This window comes from Mus caroli, chromosome 15 (genome assembly GCF_900094665.2).
Source record: "Mus caroli chromosome 15, CAROLI_EIJ_v1.1, whole genome shotgun sequence".
Taxonomy (NCBI): domain Eukaryota; kingdom Metazoa; phylum Chordata; class Mammalia; order Rodentia; family Muridae; genus Mus; species Mus caroli.
The window spans coordinates 65582836-65608811 of NC_034584.1; the positions used below are offsets into that span (position 1 = coordinate 65582836).

Here is a 25976-nt window from a genome sequence, read left to right on the forward strand (position 1 = left end):
GAACATGACCATAGTGACTAGGACTGTCATATCTAGGAGGATGCAGCTCATTTACCAGGATGTCACCAGCACCAGATTGATAGGGCTGACACAGCCCCCACTGCTGGGTCTGGAAAGACTGGGCACAGTGAATAGCTTAGCTCACATCACCTTCCAGTCCCACAGAGGCATTCTGAGGCCTGAGAAGGTATTCGGATAGGTTAGGAATCTATGAGTAGCACGAGGCGGTGACAAGCAGAGGAGAAGCTGTATTCGGCATATGGAGTGGCCAGTTGTTATTATGATGTTGACCAAGACACAGAAAGTAAGAGGAGAACCCCTTCAATGACACCTACACTCCACATTCAGTCCCCAAGGGGACTGAGGCCCTGAGAGACATCCTGCCAAGATCACCTAAGAACCTGGTGGCAGGTGGCAGTGATGTCATATATTCAGTCACCACATTGTAATACATTATGAGGGTCAGAAAATTGTCTGCAAAGGACAAAGGACAGTGAAATCAACACCATGGGCTTTGTAGGCCATAAGACCTCTCCTATAGCCAGATTACTACTCCAGGAAAAGCAGTCAAATTAGAAAGAACACTTGGACAAGACATGTCAGGGTTCCAAAAATCAAGCATTTAAAGACGGATGCCTTCCAGGACTGGCCCGAGGGTGATTGCTAGCAACCCACCACAGTGGACCATGACAGGCCTTTTGTACTGTGTGGGACAGTTCTCTTTACAGAATTCACAAAGACAATCTTCAGATTCTACCTGGTGCCCTTCCTGTGATGGGAAGGTTGAGTCCTACTGTTTGGTATATTTGATTTCATTTTTATGGTCTTTTCAAAAAAAACTATATAACAACAGTGGCATTAGTGGTGTTTACAGCCATAACCAGCCATTAACTGGATTTGTATCCATCTTATCAATTTGGCAATAAGGAAACTGAGGCAGGAACAAAGCTGTGTTCATTTGGTTGATAAAGGAGAAAACTAAAACTAAAACTAAAAGAAAACTAAGCTACAAAAGCATCATTTATCTAAATGAATGAAGACGCTTGTATTTAACGTGAGCTCTGAGGCCTGACTGCACTTGCTGACCCTGATTCTAAAAAGTCACAATCTCTCTGAACAAGACAAAAATGGTATACCAGCCTAGGACCCCCTCCCAGATTTTCCTAGTCAGGCATTCACAGAAAGCTGGCATTATACCATGCCTACGGGGCAACCATAGATGTTTGAAGACAACCTGAAATACAACGGTTTGTGGGCTTGTAAAGTTCACTCAGCACATAGAGCAAATGCAATTGCATATTATTGTATTCCAACTTCCAAGAAGGGGATGTTAGGGAAACATTGTCTCTATGCATTCCTCTAGGAATAGATAGCAGCAAATACAAATGGTGATGATGATGATGATGATGATGACGACAATAATGATGATAAAAATTAAGAAAGTAAAATGTACTGGACTTGATCATGTCTGACTAGATGGACACAGAACTAGTCATTTTTCATTTACTCACATGTAAGTATTTATGTAATACTCACATATAAGTATGAATGTATGTACTTAGAGCCCATACTGAGGGCCATCAGAATGTCAAATACTTCCTGGCATGAACTTAATGGATGGCCGCACCCTCACTAACAGTCGTTCTCAACCTGTGGGTCATGATTCCTTTGGTGGTCAAATGGCCCCTTCACAAGGATTACCTAAGACCATCATAAAACATAGACATTTACATTATGATCATAGCAGTAGCCGAATTACTGTTATGAAGCAGCAGTGAAAATAATGCCATGGTTGGGACTCATCACAATATGAGGAACTGTGTTAAAGAATCACAGTTAGGAAGGTTGAGAACCACTGCTGTGTATGTTAGGGTGTATGACATTATCCTGACTGATAAGACAGAAGGTTACTTAAGTCATAGAGAAAAGAAGGGAGCTAGGAAACCAGTACAGGGACCAGTTCCAAGTACTGTGATTTGCCCAGCACTTTCCTCTGCATCTACATAACACTGGCTCATGCACTTTGACCCCCAACCTGTGAGAGGGCCTCCAAGATGGCTTTCCAAATAAAGGTGCTTGCTGCCAAGCTTGATCAACTGAGCTCAACACCCAAACCGCAAGCGCACATAGCAGAAAGAAAAGACTAACCCATACAAGTGCCTCTCTGACCTCTACATTGTGTACCTCCCACACTAAATAAATAAATAACTTTAAAGCTTAGAAAATACACAGCATACAGGAACAAACTCATAAGCACATGAGGCTTCATCATTCTGTACAGCAAAGAACAACAACAACAACAAAATTCTCAGGAATGAAAGGAGAGAGGATGGGTGCATTCCTGACACCAGAGAAGACACCTTTGTTCTGGAAGATGCTACAGAGCTGCTCCCTCTAGCTCAGCAATAGTGGAGGGCAGAATATGTCAGCTGTATGAGCAGGGACAGGAGTCAGCCAAGGACATGTTGTAAGCAGGCTTGGGTAGGGCTGGGCAGAGCCAGGGAAAGTTTTTCTTAAGCACATGTATGAAAAACTAATTCATTAACAGTAAATGGAGGGCAGGTCTCGGTTTCTCATCCATTCCAGTCACATTCTAATAAGATTTCCTGGCCCGAAATCAAGAGTTAATTAGCAAGATTACCCTTTCCAGTGGGCAGCAAGGACATGACAAGCTTCCCGAAAAGAACTCACAGTGACCTTCAGAGAAGGTGGGGCCTGGACCAGCTGCCTCTTGTGGCCCATATGATCCTCAGTGCCAAGCCACAGGCCCAACGTGGCACTCAAAACCCACAGCTGGGTTGCCACCCATTTCTCTCCAGCCTCTAGATCCACCCAGAGGGTGGATCTCTATGTGGTCATACACTTGTTCCCAGATGTGCAATGTGTATGCTTATATGTGTATGTGGAGCATAAGGTGTGTGTGTGTGTGTGTAGTATTTATGCAAGTGTGGAGTGTGAGGATTAGATGTGAGGTGTGAAGTGTGTGTGATGTGTAATGTCTCAAGTATATGGTATAGGATCTCTTGGTGTCAGCAAACTGGATAGCAAATGAGCACTACCACCACCCACAGACCTCAGGGGGTGAAGTAGACAGCATTGTCAAACACCAATCAAAATGCAGGGTAGGTTTTCTCTAATGAGAACACCGGATGCACACTAAAGTGACAGATTTATTCTTCTCACATGGAACAAGCCTTGCTGATGCCATCCCTAGTCATAACGGCAAGTGAGACATACAGTGATCAAAGTTGCACTGGGCATGGATGTGAGCTAAGAGAACAAAAGAAGAGTGGATGGGAGATGTCCATATGTCTTGAGGGTCAGAGGACCATGGGAACATGGAGACAGCCCTTTCTCCAAATCCAAACCAGTATCTCAATTTGACAAGAAAAGCAAGAACCAGAATCACCCCTTGCCTAGTGGGACAGAGAAGAGAGGACCAGCCCAGCCTTTCCTCAGAATAGAAGTAGGTGGAGGCTTCCTCCACAGCAGCAGACTGAATTCCAGAGACCCATTCACATGGGAGATAAGCTATATAAAGATTGCTCTGTGGCCACCACATAGTCCACCAGGGTAGAGAACGCTCTTAATTACAGCCAAGGCTCTGGGTTAAGCCTGTCCACAGAACAGCCTCAACCCCACACACTGTAGGAAGTGGAAGCTGAGACTGGATCTCCTGAGAATTCCCCTCAGGCTACTGAGAATAGGGAGTTGATGCGGTGACACGGAGGCACTCCTCTGGATGTGTCTCAAGTCAAGGGAACAGTAAGACCCATCACCATGGGCAGCTCCAAAAGCCTGCTCACCCTTTAAATTGCCTTTGTTGTACTCAGTAGCTATGCTGGCTGAAAATGAGGGAATATAAGCTTTGAAAGCAACCAGACCCCATTCAGCTTCTCCAACATCTGCAATACTTCCATTCAGCATCACCTCATTCCATCACAAAGGTCAAACGTATCTCAAATCATCACCATCAGTATCATAGCACCCCATTCAGCACCACCTCCATGCACAGCCTTAGTCAATAGGAAGTCAGTGTTCAGGGTGGCTCCCATTCAGTTCAGGCTACAGTGTCACTCACAGATATTGCCCATGTGCAGAAACTATGTCTGGTGTTTGGATTCTGTGATATGTCTTGATTTGATCGTCCCAGATGTCTCCACTGTGTTATTGTTAGCCTTTTTTATTTTGTTTTGCTTTGTTTATACTCGAAGTGACTGTAAGGGAATTTTGTTTCAATTGTCACCAGAACAGACCAGTCCCTTCTCATCTCCCAGCTGTGTTTACAAAAGCTGCCTTCTCCCTGGGTGGCTACGCATTAACTGAAATCTTACTTCTTCTCAGGCATTTGGAGAATCCTGACTATGGAGAGCCCGTGCGATTTTCTTGAGGGTCTCCTAGTGAGCATGTGTTCTTCTGGATCTAGTTGCATCTGTCTCTCCTTCTGATACCTTCTCTGACTCATCACAGCTTTTCTTTGGTATAAAACTCCATGCCTCGAAGGAGAAGGGATAGTAACTCTCTACTCCCAAATATTAAACAAGATCATTTTACTTAAGACTCAAGTATTCAGCCTATTTCTTCTGCAGGGCCAGACAATGAAGTACGAGCAATCACACGATCTGCCCTGTGTAAACTAGAGTGATTGCCAAGCTGATACTCCCCTTTGGCCTTTGCACATGTACATGTGGATACAACTGCACACACATGCACATACACAGACAATCATGATTACGCAAGCAAACAAATATGTCTTTAAAAACTGTCATTAAAAACTGGGCTGGATATAGTCCAGTTGAGTAACAGGAACACCTGCTTTAAAAAAATCTAAGTCATTTATTTCAATTTATAGCATGATTTTGGAATGTACAGTGATGAGAGGGTACTAATGCTGATGTCTGCAAATTATTTTATAAAGTAATAGTGTTATTATTCTTCAAGAATGTTATATACATATACAATGTATTGATCTTACCCATGCCCCACTAACACCCCCACTCCCCACAGAACATACCACTATGACCTGTCTGCTTCCTGAGAAAATAACCACAACCAAACATACAAAATAAAAACAAGACATTTTACACACACATTGTACATCTGGGAACGTGTGTATGACCACAGTTTTCTGTCACCTGTGCTCTGAAGCATTGTCCCTGATTCAGAGGTAAGATTGGTGATGGCAAGTCCTCACCAGTAGTCACAGTTGGAGGAGGACAACCTGTGTAGGATGGAGAGTAGAGGAAGCATTCTACTCCCAGCCCTGCTGCCCTATTGGCTGGTCAGTATGTCACAGGACCTCACCTTGGAAGGGTTTTCCTGCCATCCCCATTCAGCCTTGCCAAGATCTAGAACCAGCCTGAAACAGCCTGGCAAGATGGGAGAATGCTCATGGTCAATACCAGGTACTTCTGGCTTCTCAGAAGTCTACCTCAAGGCATTCTGCCATGACATCAGAAGCACTATCCCTGAGCTTGCATGCTGGATACCTGCCCCTCTGCCAGGGCTAGGACATTATTCTCTGTCTCCTCTCGGCCCAGACTTCTAACCAACATGAACCTACATCAATTCTGAAGCCCTGCCCTGGCCAGGTCTATTATTTCTCTCTCCAACCCATCTCCACCCTGACCTACAACAAAGGATGGCTTGTCTTCAGCTCTGCTTGTCAGGATCTCAGCAGCTGGGAAATGAAACGAACATCTGGGTTTTAACGAGGATTAAACAAAGTTGACTGTCAAGTCCATGGTCAATGCCCAGGAAATGGGTTATCGTCACTTAGCCCACTGGACATCAGTGGTCTCAGCTGCCAAGCAGAACTGATCTCTCCCAAACCTCATTCTCTGCATGTCTCCATTGTCTTGTGAAGGGATGGTACCTTTTCCCCCTACTGCTCACACAATCTTTCTCTCTGTGTACAGATCTGGCTATCCCCGGGCACTGTATAACACCCTACAATGTCCTCACCTTAACCCCAAAACCTTCTATACTCAGACTCCTAGAAGATGGAAGAGTCAGCAAGGCCACTGTTCTCTGTGACAGCAGTGCACATGTGTATCATAGTTCCCTGATAGGTCAAGGATCCCTCCATCTCACCTCACCTATTGTGTCAATCTCCCACGTTCACTGCCATCCTGAGCACACTTCCTCCAGAGAGCCCCCACCCTGCATTCTCCGCAATGCTTCCCCCAATACCTGAGGCTCCAGCTTGGCTTTGTGTGTCTGCATAGCTTATGCATCATTACTGAGCTGGAGACAAGGATCCTCCACTACAGGGTCTACTGCCCTAGAAATCAGCACAAGGCCTCACAGATGTAGAACCTCAATAAGTGCCCATTTCATTTAAATCCTGCCTTGACAAACAACACAGATAGTCATGCTATAGTAGGAAAATCTAGAGTCATACAAGCTTCTGAAATAATCTATATTTCTTCACACTGAGATTCAGGCCAGAGCCCTTCTTAGGATCTGTTCCCTCTAAACCTATGTGTTCTCAACTGTTTGGGGACCTTTTTGCTTGGGTCACCTAATGCCATCAGAAAACACAGATGTCTAGTTATTATGTGTAACAGTGGCAAAATTACAATTATGAAGAAACAATAAAAATAATTTTATGGTTGGGGGTCACCACAACATGAAGAATTATATTAAAGGGCCACCCCATTAGGATGGCTGAGAGCCACTGCTCTATCCCTACCTGATCCCATCTACTGCCCCAAGTTCCCAAGGCTGCTTGCTCTCCTGGCAGAGAACCTACTGGGATCCCCAGCCAGGGGCTGATCATTCCCCTGCAGTCATCAGCAAGAGAGTCAGAATCTGGTCCCAGCACTTCTTCCTCTAAGCAGCCTCAAAACACAGCCCTTGCTGAGCCTGGAGGAGAATGTCACACAGCATCTACTGCTATCCAAGAAGGACAAATATCACCACAAGGAAGAGGTAAGAGGTGACAACCACAGACAGGATGGGAAAAAGAAGATGATATCTCTGCACTTCCCATTCTGGTGAGGGCAGTCCTCCGAATAACCCCTGTAAAATCCTGGAGGTCAGAATACAAGGATATCCCTGAGGCCAGTATCAGTGTGACTGCTGTTGTTCAATACCCAGGCTTTTCCCCAATTACCCACTACACTCAAGAGATTCCAGGCAAACAAGTTAGAGTGCTGAGTCACCTTAGATGTCAGAAGGTCACCAGTCCCTGGGGCATACAGATAATTTGGTTCTTCCAGGCAGAATGCATTGAGTCACCCTGCTACCAATTTCTATCCTGATCACTCAATGGAACTCTGGGAGAACCTGCTATGGACCAATAGAGACTCTGCCTCTAATTATTTTTTTTAATGTTTGAAATGTTATTCTTTTAATTAAAAAACCTAAAGAAAAGAAAATAAACCTCTTTATTGTAAGGGGCTCACAAAATATCACACAGTCAGGTTAAGGTAGCCACTCAAACAATCACTTGTCCACTCCTGAACTGTATATATCTCAACAAACTTCTATATAGTTAGAACAGATAGGCTCAGCCTCAAAGTTCAGAAACTCTAGATGGGCAGCAGATCAGAGATGAAGAGGAGACGGGTCACTTTTAACCCCCAAGTCCCTCCCACTTCTACTCAAGGAGGAAGAAGCCAAACTGGTGTCTGGATGACAGCCTCTGCTTTGTGTGGGCTATTATGCTGCCCTTGCTTTGCTAGGGAATGGTGGCTTCAACTGCCCTGCCTCTGCTTCTTGCCCACCCACAACTCCTCTGATCTTGGCACACTGCCGCCTGTCTCTGCTGTCTGTTCAGGTGGCAGGTGGGGATGTCCTTGGGAGAAGACAGAGCTCCACAGGGAAGCAGGGCAACTCACTTTCACAAAGCCGACGCCTCAGTTTGCCACGGATCTTGTCAATGGCATTGAAGTCGGAAACATGGAAGACATGCGCAGACTTGGGTTCTGAGGCAATCTCATCCAGTTCCTCCTTCAATGCTGCACCCACACCAACAGCAAAAATGCGGATGCCGGCTGCATGGGCAGCTGCTGCAGCATCCAGCACCAGGTCTTGGCTACGACCATCAGTCAACAGGATGGCCACCTGCTTGAAGGCACGATTCCCAGGTCTGCCGCCGGCTTGGGCAGAGAAGCTGCGGCTGGTGATATAACGCAGGGCATCACCCGTGTTCGTGTTACCGCCATGGTAGGTGATGCGCCGCGCAGCAGCCTTCACCTCCTCGCGAGAGTTGAAGTGGCCCAGTTCAAAGGCTGTAGTGGGCCGGTCACTGTAGCGCACAACCCCCACACGGGTGTGGCCAGGGCCCACCTCAAAGGTGTCTACCAGGTTGGCTACCCACTGGCGGACTTTCTCAAAGTCCTCCTTGCCCACACTAGAAGACGTGTCCAGGAGGAAGACCAGATCATACTGCACACTTTTGCAACCTGCACGGGAGAAATAAAGAAAGAGTAAAGGGAGAATGAATGGTGGGAAACCTACAGATTTAGTTCCCTCCCTTAGACTTGACTCAGGAGCCTGCCTGCCCTGCCTCTTACTGACTTCCCACACAGGGTGAGGTTACAGAGTCACAGTGAGGACCTACTAAGGATACCTGACCATATTGAAGCGAGCGATTTAAATCCATGGGATACTACTAAGTGTTAAGCTCTTTGCTTTAACTTTGGTTAAAAAGTGATATCATTTTCCTAGTATTTGTGTGTGTGTGTGTGAGTGATAGCACAGACATGTCTGTGTACACAGAGATATGTGTGCAGAAACCAAAGAAGGACTTTGGATGTCTTTCTCTATAGTATTCTCAAAGTGTTCTGAGATAGGATCTCTCACTGAACCTGGAGCTTTTTGGGGTTTTGGCTTGATGCCTGCTGATTGAGCCCCCATAATCTTTCTACCCTCCCCACACTTCCTCACATGCTCTATTATGTATCCAGCTTTTATGTGGGTGTTGGGAATGTGCCAGGCCTGGTGGTCCATAATCTACTTTCCCACACCTTAACTGAATGTTAGAAGCAAGTTTCCAGGCTGATCTTATGGATTTCCATGACTTCATAGAGTCCACTGCCCTATGAGTATTTTAGCATGGGAAACTATATCAAATGTATATTTTTATGTAATACAAAAAATATGCCTATGTAGAGTTCTAAAATGCTTTATCTGTTTTCATTTTCTAAAAGTAGATTCTGCATAAACTACATGATGGTTTTAATTAAACAAAATAAAGCATTAATGTAATTCCCCACCCCATTAAAGAAACCCTTAATATAGGGTCTTCCCATCCATTCCATAGTTAGGTTGTTGGAGAAAAGGTGTTTTCTAAGCTTCACAGTGCTGCACATATACAGGGGAACTACTGGGGAGCTTGTCTGGAATCCTCCAAAACAAGAGTCTTGGAAAATCAGCAACGGCTGCACATGGGTACACACGGCACAGACATGAGGGTCGTAAAGAACATATTCTGTGAAATATCAAGTTGACTAAAGTCAAAGACTGGTGCTGCCCATGACAGCATGAGGGTATGGACTTGTCTGCCAAATGAGGAGTTAGAGATCTGTTGCACCATCTCAAAGTCCTTTCAAAGGAATTACCAGTCAATCAGCTGGAGATGTGGTGACTTAATCGCAGAAAACTCCTATAACTGGGGAGCAATATGTAAGAATTATCCAAGCAGCATGACCAATAAAGCCATAGGAAGAAGCTGCAGCATCTCTCAGATGAAATGATGGAAATCGAAATCACTGGTGCACCACAGGAGCCAGAAGAGTGGGAGAGAAGGGAAGCCATCCACCAGTGGGAGGAGAGGTGTGTGCTGGGGGGTGGGGTGGGGAGCTGTACTTCCCAACAGAGTCCAACATTGTGTGGGAACTGTGCTTAGAGGGATAACCTTTCCAGTCCTGCCTCCCCTCCCCCTCTGTGCATACCTGCAGGAAACCCGAGGCATGCGGAGCTATGAAAGAATACATTAATTATATTATCATATACGTTTTGCTCTCATATTTGTAAATTAGTAAAAGGCAAAAGCCAGATTCACAACTCACTCACCCTCTCTCACCTCACAAAAACTCTTCATAGAGCTAGAGAGATGGCTCGGTGGTTAAGATAACTGGCTGCTCTTCCAGAGAACCCAAGTTCAATTCCCAGCACCCACATGGTGGCTCACAATGTTACTAACTCCAGTTCCAGAGGACTTGGCACCCTTGTGCAGACATGCAGGCAGAACACCAATGCACATAAAAATAAATACATCTTAAAAAAAGAAACTTCTTAATACCCACTCATAACTTTTCACACCATCATATTCTCTTACACACAATTTTTTTCTTGGACAGAAGTCCATCCAGTCTTTCACGGTCTATCACACTCTCACATTCACTCACAACATTACTTTGCTCTCTTACACATACATCAGTTGAAGGGCAGCTGATATACTTGCTACTCTGCTGACACTCTGATACATTCAGTCAGTCAGTCGTCACTAATTCACAAGATCACACCCTCACTTGCACACACACATGAATGTTGAGCATCCATCCCCGGCCAATTTCATGTCCCACCTGCACGTTGGGCCTGGCAGCCACCATCCCCTCCCCAGAGCAGTAGAATCCACAGAAGGCAGGCCAAAGGATTTCCTCTGGGGTCAGCCATGGCTCTCCTGCTAGTGAAGACAGGCATATCTTGGTCAGGAAGAGGTCTAGTGGAGCATTTCCTGTGTGGAAAAAGACACACCCTGAGAAGCACTGCAGAGCTGAAGGAGAAGGAGGACGGGGAGGAGGAGGAGGAGGAGGGAGGGAGGAATCCTTCATCCAGGTGCCAGCCAATCTCCAGCCCTTAGCTTTACCCTCCCCAGAGACAAGAGTGTGACCTTCTGAAAAGTGATGCCACAGAGTTTGGCCAGTCCATTTCCTGGGTCATCGATGAGGTCTGGATGCTGGGTGACCCACAGCTGTGCCCTTCCCCAATATCTTCTTTAGTACCATCTCAGTCCCTAATTAGCATGACCCACATACCTATTATGACCAGTCACCCCAATCTCACCAGCCCAGCAGGCTCAAAATGGTGGCTGTGGACTGCCAAGCAGCTTTCCACACACACATGCCTGCAGCAGACTTTCCCCTATGGAGAAGGTTTCCCTCTGCCAAAATGCCATGCTTACCAAAAGCCATGGAGGAACTCATCCCAGACATTGCTCTTCCCCCCAGGCATGACCCTTTAAGTGGCAGAGAGCCACAGTCAGCAGTGTCCAGTGATCAATGACCTCCCTTCCTTTAAGCAATGGGCTGTCATTTCATCGACTTGCCTCCCTGCCCCACCTACCACCATATCATGTTTGGAACTGACACACAAAGTATATTGGTTGGTTTTGTGTGCCAACCTGACACAAGCTAGAGTCATCAGAGAGAAAGGAGCTTCCATGAGGAAATGCCTCCAGGAGATCCAACTGTAAGGCATTTTCTCAATTAGTAATCAATAGGGGAGGGCCCAGCCCATTGTGGGTGGTGCCATGGCTTGCCTAGTAGTCCTGGAATGAGCAAGCCATGTGAAGCTAGCCAGTAATCAGCACCCCTCAGTGGCTTCTGCATTAGCTCCTGCCTCTGAGATCCTGACCTGTTTGGGCTTCTGTCCTGGCTTCCTTCAATAATGAACAACAATATGGAAGTATGAGATAAATAAACCCTTTCTCTCCAACTTGCTTTTTGTTCATGGTGTTTTGTCCCAGCAATAGAAACCCTAACAAAGACACAAAGTTACTAGTGGTTTCCAGGACAACCCCTGCCACCCTGTTGCTCTGAAATTTGAAATATCCATCCTAAGATGCTGTCTCCAATTTGGCTTAAGGGTTGGGGGAAGCCTTTATGATTTCAGTAAGTTCTCACACTTTACAGGTAGGCATGGTAACCTTCATTGTGTATATGATTAAGTTATCCATGAAGGAGCTTGCTATGACCAGCCAAACTCCTAGCAGTGTGGAGCCAAGATCATACACACTGAAAACAGCAGTAAAGTATTCTGAGAGTCATCCCCATGAATACGAAGTCCAGGCTTTTAGTCAGCCTTTTGGTAGGGATGGGGACAAGCCAGGAACATGCCTGAGCCTCAAGCCAGAAGTTCCTCCTATTCCCTATATTCACCAAACTACAATATATGACAAGATTTTAACATATCAGTTTTCAGATGCACATCACCAAAGTGATATGGTCTAGAAGCTGTAGGTGAAAGACTAAGGGATGTTGTTCATGACCACAATTCATTCAAGGGCGATAGGTCATCCCAACTCTGCTCACAGATCACAACTCTTCTTAACTCCCCTCTAACCTTCTGTAGAGCTAAAGGCTTACACCTGGAGGGCCCCTGCTTAAACCCAGTACTTCCCAGTCAAATCAATGGCAAGCTGAAGCTGTTTATATCCCCATGTGAGTTTTAAGCATGGTTGATTCCATGAGGTCTAACATTGAGCCATGCTGCAACCATCTACCCATGAGTATGCCCTGCCCCCTTGGTGTTAAGGAGGCTCTTTAAGCATGGGGGAGAGGTCTTAGTAGCCCTGGTCCACACCAGTGCAAAACCCAGCCTTATGCATTTTACAAAGCCCCTGACACAAGTTCCCAAATTACTTTCCAGAAGAGCACCAGTTTCCTCTGCCCTCTACAGCACCTGGCCCTCCTCACAACATCTTCAGCAGCAGCGCTGAGGGACCATCCCTTCAGTCTTTCCCAGCTCAAATGCCATAGGTGGTTTCCTGTTTTCTATGCATGTCTGTGGTCCCTGAGGTTTGTTACTCAAATGATTTTGCCCATTCTGCATATTCAAATGTCCCTTTCTCCTTTTCTTGTTTGGAGTGTGTGTACCTATTATGCGGTGGCACATGTGAGTATTAAATTGTGTTTGGGGATATACTCACCCATGCGTGCACCCAGGGAGGCCAGAGCTCTGTGCTGTCTGTCTGTCTGTCTAGGTAGAGTCTCTTACTGACTGGGCATTCCCTTGTTTCCGCTAGACTAGTTCTCAAGTTCTACTACCTCTGCCCTCACCCCAGGCAGGGTAGTGAGAAGTTTGGTTTCTTTAAAGACCCAGGTATGTTATGTGAACATGTTTTTCTTTTAATCTTGGCGTGGGATAGGGGGCTGCTTCAGACTGCTTAGCAGCTGACCGTTTGCCTCATTCAGGCTCTTTAATCATGGTCTTTTATCAGCTGCAGAGAGTTTAATTCTGAGAACTCTTGAGAGCATACATGGGAGAACCCCAAGAGGTTAAGCAGAGGCTGCTCCCCCTGTTGATGACCCTGCTGCCTCTAGCTCGTTTATTGTTACTAGTTTACTGGACTGCTGGAAATTCTGATGATGATGATTGGGCTTGCCCCAAGGAACTATGCCCCTACTGAACAGGAAGTAACAGAGAGATCCACACCCCTTTTTTCCTCTAACCTTCTGTTTCTCCTACCTGGTGTTGGGGTGTTGGGAGGGATTGGGGTAGAAAATGATGGTAGATAGAAGAACCCAAATAAACTAAACATTTTACATCTGCACCCCAGTGCTGCAGTTTCAGACACATGCGACTATATACAGCTTTTCTGTAGGTTCTGGAGGTCTGAACTTGGATCTTCATCTCATACAGAAAGAATGTTATCCACTGATCCATGTCCCCAGCCTGTAAATGTCTGTTTAAAAAAAAATGGTTGTTTGTAAGCCAATATCTGTATAAAAAAGGGAGCTTATAGATTATTAACATTGGTATGTTCATTTAATAAATACTCCTTACTCCTATCACATTCCTAGGACGGGTAGGTAAAGCACACAGAGTCACCCGAGAAAAGTCCTCATTGACTTCTGGGCTCTGATAAGATGCCAGGACAGGGCAGGGTCCAGTGAGCACAGGAAGAAGAAAGCCCCGGGGAGTTATGGGAGCACAAGCAAATGAATAGTGTGCATGTTTCTCACCTGGATATTTGGGGAAAGGTCAGACTTTCCGAGTTCTTTCCAAGTGAAGTTTGGAAAGCTGAGCATTAGACAAACAAATGTATACAAGGCAGGTAGCAACTCAAAACAAAAGGAACATCATTTGCCGCCTCAGAGGGTGGCAGGGTACTTGGGAACATTCCTGTGGAGAAAGGTATGGACATTCCTCTCAGGACCAGTGAATTAACTCTATAATCGGGCATCTACCACCTTCAGGGTTATGTGATATGCTTTGTCTCAAAGCACAGAAGGCAACCCCACAAGTGCATGAGCTATGCAGGGTCTGAATAATGAAAGGCATGTGGAAAAAAAATCAAGATGCAGGATCAAAAGGAAAGGTGTTGTACGTACGCAGAACAAGCAGGGCAGTCATGGTTCTGGGCTCAGGGAGTCAGGGGGCCCAAGGAGGAAAGGAACATGGGAATAAACAACTCTGCCTGTTGCCCAGCAATTCCATCTTTCAATGCCTGATGATTACAGGAACTGTCTGCCATGTCTATATTGCTGCCCAGGAGAGTTCCAAGCAATGCTGTACACCTCCGTAAAGAGTAACTTTATGGATGAATGATTAAAGGCCAGTATCAATGCCAATCCGTTATTTACTATCTTGTAGTTTGTAGTGTCGAGGAGTCATTTGACAGATGAATAGTGATGTCATTAGAGAACTATGAACTTTGATGGCGAGCCACCATTTATTATCTGCCACAAGTCAGACACTCTGTCTCTGGTGTGATCTCCTGAGTCCTCTCATGGCATGCTCTATCACTTTTGTGAGAGAAAGCAAGAGACTGGGATGGAGAAAAGGTACCACTTTCCCAGGTCACTAAGTTGAGGAGAGCTGAGATGCCACCCTGGGATTTGAATCCTCTGGATTGAGCAGTACCCTATCTTCTCCATAGATGCAGAATATCCAATAGCAGCAACCTTCCAGTGACTATGTTGGAGGCCATAAGAAAGATGGTGGACAGGTAGATAAAGTCGTAGCATATACCCTACTCAGTATTTGTCATGACTCATAAAATGTGATAATTTCCCTGACCGGGGAGACTGGGTATCATCCTAATTATGTTCCTCAACGTTTCAGAAATTTTAGTGTATATCTTCCCCAGTCCACACAGGAGAAAGATAGAAACGTTTCTTTATGAAGAATCCATGGAGTAGAGAAGCAGGCTTATTTGTGTGAGTTACTGAAGTATCAAATGCCATGACCAAATGCAATTTATGTCAGGAACATGATTTGACAAAGAACAAAGAACTGATGTAATTATCATATCAATAGAAAGAAGGGGAGGAAATATATGGGATCCCTACTGGCACACACACACACACACACACACACACACACATAGAGGCATGTGACTCAAGCCTCTCTTTGACAAACACCCACTCCCTTAATTAGGATCATAATGGGATTCCTTGGGATAATAATGGCCAAATCTGAACTCCCACAGTCAACATCATACTTAATGGTAAAATGTTGACTGTTTTTCCTTTAAAGTCAAAAACAATACAAGAAGCCCTGCCACACAACTCTATTCAACTCTGTGCCAGAACAATTTAGCATGAAGAAAATAATAAAGGGAAGCCAACCTGGAAAAGAAGAGCTCAAAGTCCCTGGCTCTGGAGATGATATGATATTATCTGCACAAATACTAGAGAAGCAACAAAACCATTAGAACCAATAAATCCATCAAAGTCATAAAATGAAAAATTGGCACTCTTGCACGGTCTATGTGACTGCTCTAAAAAGCGGTGTTATAAACCCCATGGAGGACAATATCAAGAAAGATAAAATACTTAGAACAACTGTAACCATGGAGGATGTAAGAATTGTACACAAAACACTACCAAAACCTTGAAAAAGAAATTAGCTAAGGTGTCAGTCAGTGTGGAGGGATTCGGGTCATCACTTAAGAGATTGACAGTTCTCGAAGCTCTCATTAATTCTTCTGATGAACAATAGCCATAGTTATATGACACAGAGATCTAATTAGTAGTGTTGAACTGTGCACTCAAAATGGCTTAGAGAAAAAATATGTTATAGATGTGTATATATCTTCCAAATAGCATATGCAAGTATGTAAAAACAAATAAATATAAAAATTTATTCTGTTCCCTCAACCCTTCACCAAGAATCAAAATGACATTGAGAAAGAAGTGACAGAAAGAATTGTAAGAGCCAGAGGATGGGAAACAGTGCTGTGAAATGCTGTCTTCTAGACATGATGTGGTTTGCCAAACTCATAAATTCATACTATCTATGTTTTCCTGGATGCAACCTGCATAAAAATCAAGCCAGCCAAACTTCCAACATAGATGAGGGAGGAGTTCTTGAGGATACACCCTTTACTGAGGAACTATTGGCAATTGAGACCTTGCAAGAGAGTCATTCTTTAAGGGTATAGCCAGAGAAGGCTTCCTATGCTCAAATGGATGGTCCCACACCCAGGAATATATGGACAGCACTAACTGGACTTAGTGGAAAATATTTGTAATAAAATAAGAGGCCATGAAGTTGGGAAAGGGATGTTTCAGGGTAGGAACCAGGAGAGTCAGAGAGAATGAGGAATGGATAAGATCCTTTTCTCTTCCAAACATGTATAAGATTATCAAAAAATACCTTAAAGTATTTTAATTACATGTCCATCTTCCTGCCCTCTCTGCTGAAATTTTTGTCTGGCTGGAGCTTGTGGGGATCTTGTGCATGCTGGCACAGTCACTGTGAGTTCATATGTGCATCTGCTCTGTTGCGCTTGGAAAATACTGTTATCCACAGTTATTAGCATTTCATAACTGCTGAGGGAGTCTGTTTATTTAATGACATGACCCTTAATAAGATGACCACACTAGTCCCAAAACTAGCTGAGCAATACAAACTGGATTCAATGGGGAAACCTAAAAATGAGGAAGAAAAAGAGGAGGAGGAGGAGGAGGAGGAGGAAGAGGGAGGGGAAGGAGGAGGGGAAGGAGGAGGGGGAGGGGAGGAGGATGAAGAGGAGGAACAGGGGGAGGTGGGAATGAGCAGGAGAACAGACGAGGAGGAGGAAGAGTAATAAGAAGAAGGAAGAGGAGGAAGAGGAGGAAGAGGAGAAGTAGGAAAAACAGAAGACAAAGATGAAAAAAGAAGAAGATGAGGAGGAGGAGAAGAAGAAGAGGAAGAAGAAACCATCTTAAAGTTGAGTGGAAAGAGATGGAAGAGTTGAGAGAGGGGGAATGTTTGAAATACTGTGAATACACTCTATTTCTCAAAGGATTCATGTAAGAAAAATATCTGAAAAACTAAAACAAAATTTAGGTAAAAAATAAGTAAGTAAAATAGGAAACAAATATTTTTATATAAAATAATCTGAAGATGTTCACATCACAATTCTTCTGAATGTGTTGTCTCCACAGCAAGTGGAAAATACAGTGTAAGTGAAATATAGGTTGGTGGTCACTCTATGGTTTAATACGGGAATTAACATGAATTGTTCTTCTGGCTGGGTTCATTGTCTTCAGGAGGGATTTCTAGATGAAAGAAGAAGGCAACTCAGAACAATGCCAAGAAGGCAAAGTAGGACAAAACTGGCCAGCAGGAGCCATGACCTAAGGAATCCAGTGGGCTTCCTTAATGCTAATAGAGTGCTAAGGCTTCTAGAGGCTGACATTTTAAGAGAAGGGCTCCTACCCTGGCACACTATGGAAGAAGGCAGGATTCCCAGACTTCTCCACGGGGAGACCCACTGTTGAAGAAAAGTCATCTCAGTTGCCTTGGGGCACTAGACATAGGTCAATTTTTTTACAGCAAGGGCAGCTCACATCCCAGCATGGTCACTCTCCCAGAACCTGTGTGTGCCAGAGGGAAGAATAAGGTCCTCCTTTAGAAAGATTGTAATCCTGAGACCTGGCAAGAGGTCACCAAAGATGACAGAGGTTCTAGGAGCTCCACTGGCCATGAAGGCAGACTCACTGACCTAAGAGAAAATAAGGGGCAGCAGGTTCTACAATGCCACAATGACATCACTGCCTGGGCACTGTCTGAATCTCAGCACCCCATGTGGACGCAAAAATATGCCTTCTGTGCTTCCAATACTCCATCAGTGCCCTAAAGAGAGAGCTGTGCAGACCATGGCTTTGTGGACAGTGAGGTATAATGTACAGGAGTCACAAATAGGGACGCTCATCAGAGGGCTCAAAGCCTTACCCAGCAGAAAGCTAGGATGAGAAAATGAGTCAGATATAGACATAAATCCCAGGCCTGCTTATTCCCGATACTCACAGAACCTAGTGTCCCAAGGCAAAGGCTGGCACTGGTGAACATGGTCTGTTATGAACACTGCATGCTTCTGTCTCCACTCCTCCCAAGTTGGGCATCTCCATTTCCCAAACACCCCCTGACTATCAGCTCCCTTGTGACACACTTGCACGTTGGACTATCATCTCTACTTTATTGATGATGCATATATGAAGTACATAGTATAGAAACTGCCCTAAGCACACACCACTGGTAATGACCATGCTGGACCTGGGGTCAGGTCTCAGTGATTCCAAAGATGTATACTTCCCACCACTAACTGCTATATAGTATCTCCTTCTCACTAAACTCTGGGGACCATTCTAAAAGTTTCATATATAACAACCATTTTATGTGAACAGTTAGGCATGCCAGACTCATTTTCAGAGTCAGAAACAGAATAACAAAAGACCAACAATTTTAATGACTTCAACCCCAGGATAAGGCCAGCCCACCTAAGAATCTTCTGGCAGAATCCTGCCTCTTTCAGTATCCAGAGTATGTCTGGAGCAACATCACTGCAAAGGAAGAGAAGGTATACAATTAAAGCATCTAACCAAACCATGCAGTTCCCAATTTATAGTAAGCAGAAGATTTGGATTTCATAAGTGAAGGGACAGCCCTTTGGGAAAAGGTTTCTGAGTAAGACAGATGAGGGAAAAGGTTACCTTCTTGTTTGGTTCATGGCTGACAGTAATTGGTTTAATGGTATTGAACCAACCTTGCACACTTGGGATAAGCCCAAGTGTCTGTGCATAATGTTTTCATTGTTGGATTTGATGGACAAAGGTTTACTGAGGAGTTTTATATCTATATTCATAAAAGATATTAGTCTGTAGTCCTGCTTTGTTCCAACATTTTATGTGTCTTGGATCTTCAGGTAATGCTGTCTTAATAGAGTGAATTAGTATCCCTCTGCTCCTTCCTTCAAGATAATATGACAGGAAAAAAAAAAAAAGAATAGCCTTCCACCGTGATAAATGGAGTACTCCCTAGATGTCCATAGAGGGGAATATGGTGTGGAATTCAGGCTATGTTCTCCAGTGAGCAAATTAGCAGTTCCTGCTCTCTTGAGTATCAAAAGAGAGCATCTCTGATCCAGAACGGTAGCATGAGTTATGGGCAGGGATTTCTGCAAAGCATGGATCTAACGGAACTGAAGAAACCTGAGATTTCATGCAGATCTCTACCCTCCCCATCTCACCTTAGGTGGCAGCACAGTGGGTAGGGACAACCATTGTGCCAGCTCCCTCCCACTTGGCTTTGATCTATTTCCAAGGGCTGGCAGCCAAGTTGGAATGACTGACGTAGGCCACACCAATGGCCCTGGGAGGCAGAGCACTGCCATTAGTCCCCCAAAAGTCCAGCAATTAATTTAGTGAGCTGAGTTCCTTCCACTAGCCAGCGCATTGCCATAGTAACCAACATTCCTTATCCAGGGACCCAGAGAAGGGAGAAGAAAGACAAATACTGGGTAGAAACCAATTTAGAGAAAGAAAATGAGATTCGGCACACTACTAGGGCAGCCTAGGCAGAGTCCATGCAGCTAAGGGTGAGACCAGAGTGTCACAGAGTATTGCTGGTGTGTTGATGGATGATGAGCTGTATTCTGGGCAGAAATCTGGTTAGAATATAAAGTCATGATGTGGCAGGATTGACCACTGAGATGTGTCTTCCTTTATAACACAACCCATCTCTAAGATCCTAGCCCAGACTTGCTAAACTTTATAAGATGCAAATTCTACTGCTAAGTTGGAGATTGCAGATAGAGGCTAAGCAGTTTCTAGTCTAATTGGGCTGCCAGAAGCCTGGTAAGACCCTAGGTTTAAAACTGAGCTCCATGTGGCTTGGTACATGTCATCATTCCTCAACACATACATTCTGAGGATAGTGTCTATGTCAGGAGAACTGCCATTGACACTATTGTCCTGTTCAGTAGCAGCTCACAAAGTGATGAAGTTGGACTGTCAGGACCCATGTTCAAATCCCTAGCTTCCCCAGAAGTATGCAAACCAGTCTCTGAGCATCTTTGAACAGCTCTTTCATGCATCCAACTGGGGTAAACTACACATCTCTCAGGCATGTTGTGCTTCATCACATAACTAGGAAGCTTTAGATGCACCAGGCCAAGAAGAATCTCTAGGGCATTTCACTAGTTTTCTCCAATCCTTAGTTGTATCACCCATAAAATGGGAACAATGTCTTCAGTTTTGAGAACTGGGAAGCCAATGATGTAAGACAATGGTATGGTGGTTTTCATGAAATAGAATATTATTGAGACCCATTACAGTCTCAATTGGCTATCCACACGGCCAAGTCACCTGACGCACACCATTGTTGATTGCACAGGGTACCAGTGATAGTATGGCTTCCATCTCTGACTTAATCATGTTCTAAATGGATGTCAAGAGCATCACATACATTGTTTCTGATGTCCCAGAGGTACAGAGAGACAAGCAATGTGGTGATATGCATCCGTATGATCCCTGCTCTGATTAGGGAAGATACCAAGTCATGGCTACTGAGAGTACAAGCTTCAAAGTCAGGCCCAGGAGGCAAGGGCAGTGGAGCCTGGGAAGACATGTTGGGAGTAAGCAGAAGGGTAACAGCTCCTTCACTAACACTGTCTCCTGCTTGTGATTGCTCAGGTAGTATGCAGAAGACAAGAGTTTGAAGGAGAGGCTGAGAAGATGATAAAAGATCAGGCTAGAGAAAAAAAAATGGGATTGGGGGTTGGGGAGGCACTCAGAGGTGAGGAAATAATATGACCAAAAGAAGCCCAGAAACTTGTTCTATAAAGGTCATCAAGAGCCCAGACTTGACTAGGAGTCCAAACACAGGTCTGCCTATGTTTACTTGCATGGTAGTGGCCTCTGCTAATGAGAATTCAGAAACTGGACCCACAAAGACAAATTAAAGGAACCAATGAGGAGGCCACAACCACATCAGAAAGGAGATGCCAAGAGTGCTCCCTAAGACAGCTACTGCTCCAGAAGATTCTGTGATATCAAATGACTGAGCCAACAATAGGGACACATAGAGAGAAGAGCACCCAAAAAGGAAGCTATGTTCAGCTTGAGCCTCTGGAAGCCAGTTCATAAGGAAACAGAATGGTGTGTTCAGGCTAGGTCCACTGAGATAGCTATTGGAGAGGTTGTAGTCAGGTCAGGAGAGTAAATGGAGCTGGAGATACTCCTGAGAAAGTGAAGAGGGGGAATATGTTCAGATACAGACAACTACAGTGCCCATATCAGGCCACAGTATTATCACTCTATGTTAGGCTTTCTTCCCCAGCCTAATATTTTCCAGTGACTCTCATGGCAGAAAACTCAGTATGGTATATATGTGTATTTTAAATAATTAGGGTTCTCTTGTTTTATGTTTGTTTGCTTATTTGTTTTTTGTTTTGTTTTGTTTTTGTAATATCAGCAAGGTCCAGGGAGCTAACCATATATCCCTACCTTGATAACAAAATGACTGTCTATTAAACTTCAAAACCATGAGGTCCATACTTTCACAGAATGTTGCCCAAAATAGTAATGATGTTGCTATCCATATAACTGCAAATGGCTAGCGACAGAAAGAATAAGAACAATACAACTTGATAGAAAAACTCCTTCACTGGATAAAAATACTACAAATATTCAAATTGTCTTCAACTAATTTTTAAAGGCATACTCATGCAATTATTTCAATGAGCAATAAAAACTTCTTGAAACAAATGAAAACAAATAGCAAATAATTAGAAGATGTAGTTGGCTTATAATGGTATACACCTGTAGTCCCAGAAATTGTGTCAAGAGAGGGTTTTCAAGCTTGAAGCCTGTGAGGACTACACAGTCTCTAACATAGACAAAACCAAAAGAAGATGTGGTCCCTGAGTGGCTACCTACTCCTATCCCTCCAGGGCTGGGCTGTGTCCTGCCTCGCCACTGGGGTGCTTGGATTACCACCAGCTTGTCACTCAGTGGAGGCAGACCACAATCTGTAATGGCGGTCCTCAGTCCATGTTTTTCTGGGTGGGAAACAGTGGAGTCTGGGATGATTGCTGTGGTTCCCAGTCTCCTGCATACCCAAGCGCCACTAGCATACTGCTGGGAGTCAGGAATGGGGTCCCAATTCCACGCTTCCCCTCAGGGCATTCACACTCCAGCTAGAAAAGAGAAGGCAGAGCCTGGGATGGGGAAATACAGTTTGGTTTTGGGTGAGTGCCAAGAGCATGGAGGGGCTGAAAGAGAGAAGGCCTTCTCCTGGAGATTTAGGTAAGGATCTTTACAATGAAGTCCGCCACCACCCCCCCCCAACCCAGCCCATGGAGATCCTTGATGAAAAGATGGTCCATGCTTGTTCAAATTGCTTTATTTGATTGTAGATGAGAATCCATATACTTTACTCAGGGTAAACCAGGGATTAAATACCTTTTTCAGGAAGGAATGCCCAGGAAAGGAGGCTCACTGGCTGAATGCTTGGGGCCTATCTAGACAGTTCCTTAGCATGGAGAACTCCAGGGTTTTATGCTGTGTGACTGACAGCCATGGTCCTCTCAGGGGGGTGTCATAGTTATGTGTCCCAGAGCGGGAAGGGGCTTCATTTATCTTCTATTTACAATTTTTTAACAATGTAATAAAATGTTTGATAAACCAAATTAAATGGTATATACACATATCCTCATATTTATACATATTGCAATCTCAAGTTCATACAGTAATTTTGTTTTAAACAAAACACTGTGAATGGCAATAACATCTGGGTGCTAGCTCACCCTGTTCTGTTTTTATAGTTGTTTGGGGCTATATCAACAGTGTGAAACAGAAAGGAAACTAGAATCTAGCTTGAGGGGTAGAAGGAAGGAAATATTCTCTATATGCTGTGATTCTTCTGTGGCAGACATTTGCCCATGTGATAACTCCCTTGATGAACAGAATCCCTGCAGAGGTCAAGCTTTGTCCCCACAGTCCCAGCTCCTGAGGTCAAGCTGTGTCCCTACAGTCCAGCTCCTTGGTCACAAAACAAACTTCAATAACAATGCAATAAAATATCACTGAAATCAATCCACTTTGACTCAAATATTCACAGCTTCAGAAAATGAATGGAATTTGGATAAGATTATGTCTTCAGTCTAGCACCATTTAGCTGAACTACAGTGTATGTCTTATTTCACACAGGCTGCTATAACAAACTAAGAGGTTTAAGTCTCTTAAAGGCATCTGGAAATCCCAAATCAAGGTACCAAGAGATAGGATACCTGCTGAGGGTCACTGCCTGATTCATAGATAGCTATCTCCTCCCTCTCTCACATTGCAGAAGGGATGAGGAGCCCCCCTGGTCTTTTATTGGGTTAATTTTGACATAAACCCTATTTGTCTCCATTTAAGGACCAGGCTTGATTTTGAAAAAAGACTGTGAGATACCAGCTCAAAGAACAGACCCTAAGTCCCAGAAACTAGGCCATAAGACGCCAGCTCCAGGGACAGACCATAAAACCCAGAACAAGATCATAAAACCCCCTCCCAAACAACAGCCTGGACATAGCCACAAGAATGGGGAAATATCTTATCCCAGGATGGGTCATCTGTGCTAGGAAGCCCTATCTCATCCTGTAGCAATTTTTGGACTCTTACAAAGTTAATTCATTCAAGAGAGTCCTAACTTCATGGTACAGTACCTCCCAAAGACCTCATTTTCAAATACCATGGCACCTACATTCTGAAAGTTAGATTTCAGCATATACTTGAGGAGGGAGACAATCCAGAGCACTAAAGGAGGAACCCATTATCCTACCCCACCAAATCAGTTAGAACACTGGCTTAGCATTGCCTGAGATGGGAGGGCAGACAGCTCCCTTCACGAAGTAGAAGTAGATTAATGTTCCTGCTGCAGCTGGCTAGCAGCAAGCCCTTGTTGAACTCTAAGTGCTGAGAAAGTCATGGGATCTAAGACACCAGGCATAGGAAGGAAGTTTTGACCAACGTACCAGAAGTCAGGATGAGGATAGCAGAGGCTTCATTTTCATAAGTCCTTGAATTTTAGCTGTTTCAGCATGTGCTTTCAATAACCCCCAGGATCAACCTGAGGGTTCTGACAGGTGAATAAGACAAGGAAGCCCTTCCAGACTTATCCCCTCAAGACAGATGTGCAGCTTGGTTTTCAAACGGGTTCCCCAAAAACTAGAGCAGGGGTGTCCCTGACTCTGTTGTCTGCCTGTGGATCCTGTTCCCCGAACCTGGTGACCTTGTCTGGCCTCAGAGGGAGAGGATGCACCTAGTCCTGCGATTGGGGTGTGAAGTGAATAAATAAATGAAAACAAAAGATTTGTGGGACTCCTGTGTGATGGTTAATCTTGATTTGTTAATTCGATAGGATTTAGAGCCACCATACAGGCACACCTCTAGGTAAGCCTATGAGGACAGATGTCTCCAGAAATGTAGAAGGGAATAAGGAAGGGCTAGCCTAATGTGGGACTCCAGGGTGGGATTCTGGACTGAATAAGAAGAAGGAGGTTAAGCACCAGCATTCATCTCTCTGTTTCCAGACGACAGAAACAGCCTGCCTTGCCTCCTGCAGGTTCCCTACCCGCTGCATTGGACTATCTGCTCAGACAGTGAACCAAAATAAACCTTTGCTTCTTAAGATGTTTTTGCCAGGTATCTTTATCACAATGGTGAGAATAATAATCTCTACACCATATTAAAATAGTTTGTTAATTCAATTAAGGTTAACAGAGCAGCACACACTTAATAGGTCCTGGGCCAGAACAGAGGTTGACACCCACAATAGCCAGAGTGCATCCAGCTGTCAATCCTGAATCATATTTGTAAGCTAAAACATACTTAGTCTAAACCCTTAACTGAGTTAAGAGAGAAAATTCAATGCTTCAATTGTGGTACGTCTGGGTCTCAAGGCCCTTTGCACTGGCCACCTTTGAGTTTCTGCACACTAGTATTGCCCAGGATCACCTCTGCCTCCTCCTTCAGGCATCAGAACCCATCTATTGTTTGGGGGAGACTTCCTTTTATTCTAGTCAAAGCGCTTCTCATGAACATACCCACTTCCCTGGCTAGCAGCTGGCATGGGAAAACCTGGGTGTCCTGGAACTTTATTGTTTCCTTGGATACTGGAATCTGATGACAGGAAGGAGTACACACAGACCTCCACCATCCCTGCTAGGGAAGGGAAAGCTTCCCAATAAGGTAGCTGCCTTAGGAGATGCAAATAGCCATCTGTCCACAGAAGGGCACTCATATGTTGGGGTGAGAACGATACTGTCTGTCACTTTGCCACCACACTGACCCAGTATTTCCCAAGGTCCAGCTTTTCAGTCTCACACGTCAAGCACTTCCCCAACCCTCTTTTACAAAGGTAAGCAGATTCAAGCTGGGTCCATTCACTTTAACAGCATGAAGCAGAATTGTAGCAGGAATAGAAGGGCCACCTCTATGTAACCGCCCACCCCCATCCCACCCGCCCGGGTGGCACAGCCACAAAAACTTCTCCTACAGGAGGAACTAATTGAGAACTACTTGAGAGACCAAGGATTGCTGGTGGAGACAATGCCAGCCAATCAGGTGGCGCACGCCTTTATTCCCAGCACTGGGGAGGCAGAGGCAGGTAGATGTCTGAGTTCCAGGCCAGCCTGGTCTACAAAGTGAGTTCCAGGACAGCTAGGGCTATACAGAGAAACCCTGTCTTGAAAAACAAAAAACAAACAAACAAACAAAAAACAAAAAACAAACAAAAAGAAACTACTGTTTAGAAGAGATGTTTTCTTG

The 25976-nt window shown here is 44.6% G+C and overlaps 1 protein-coding gene across 2 annotated transcripts in view; it reads right to left on the reverse strand.

The window, feature by feature from the left end:
- Positions 1-25976, reverse strand: part of Col22a1 (collagen type XXII alpha 1 chain) — a 237024-nt gene that overhangs the window by 202223 nt on the left and 8825 nt on the right. For both annotated transcript variants that reach the window (XM_021183654.1, XM_029469967.1), the window contains exons 2-3: positions 10536-10687; positions 7845-8411 (exon numbers count right to left, since the gene is read on the reverse strand). In XM_021183654.1, coding sequence (XP_021039313.1) covers positions 7845-8411; positions 10536-10653 — 685 coding nt within the window. In that variant the 5' untranslated portion in view covers positions 10654-10687. The remainder of the gene's footprint in view (positions 1-7844; positions 8412-10535; positions 10688-25976) is intronic.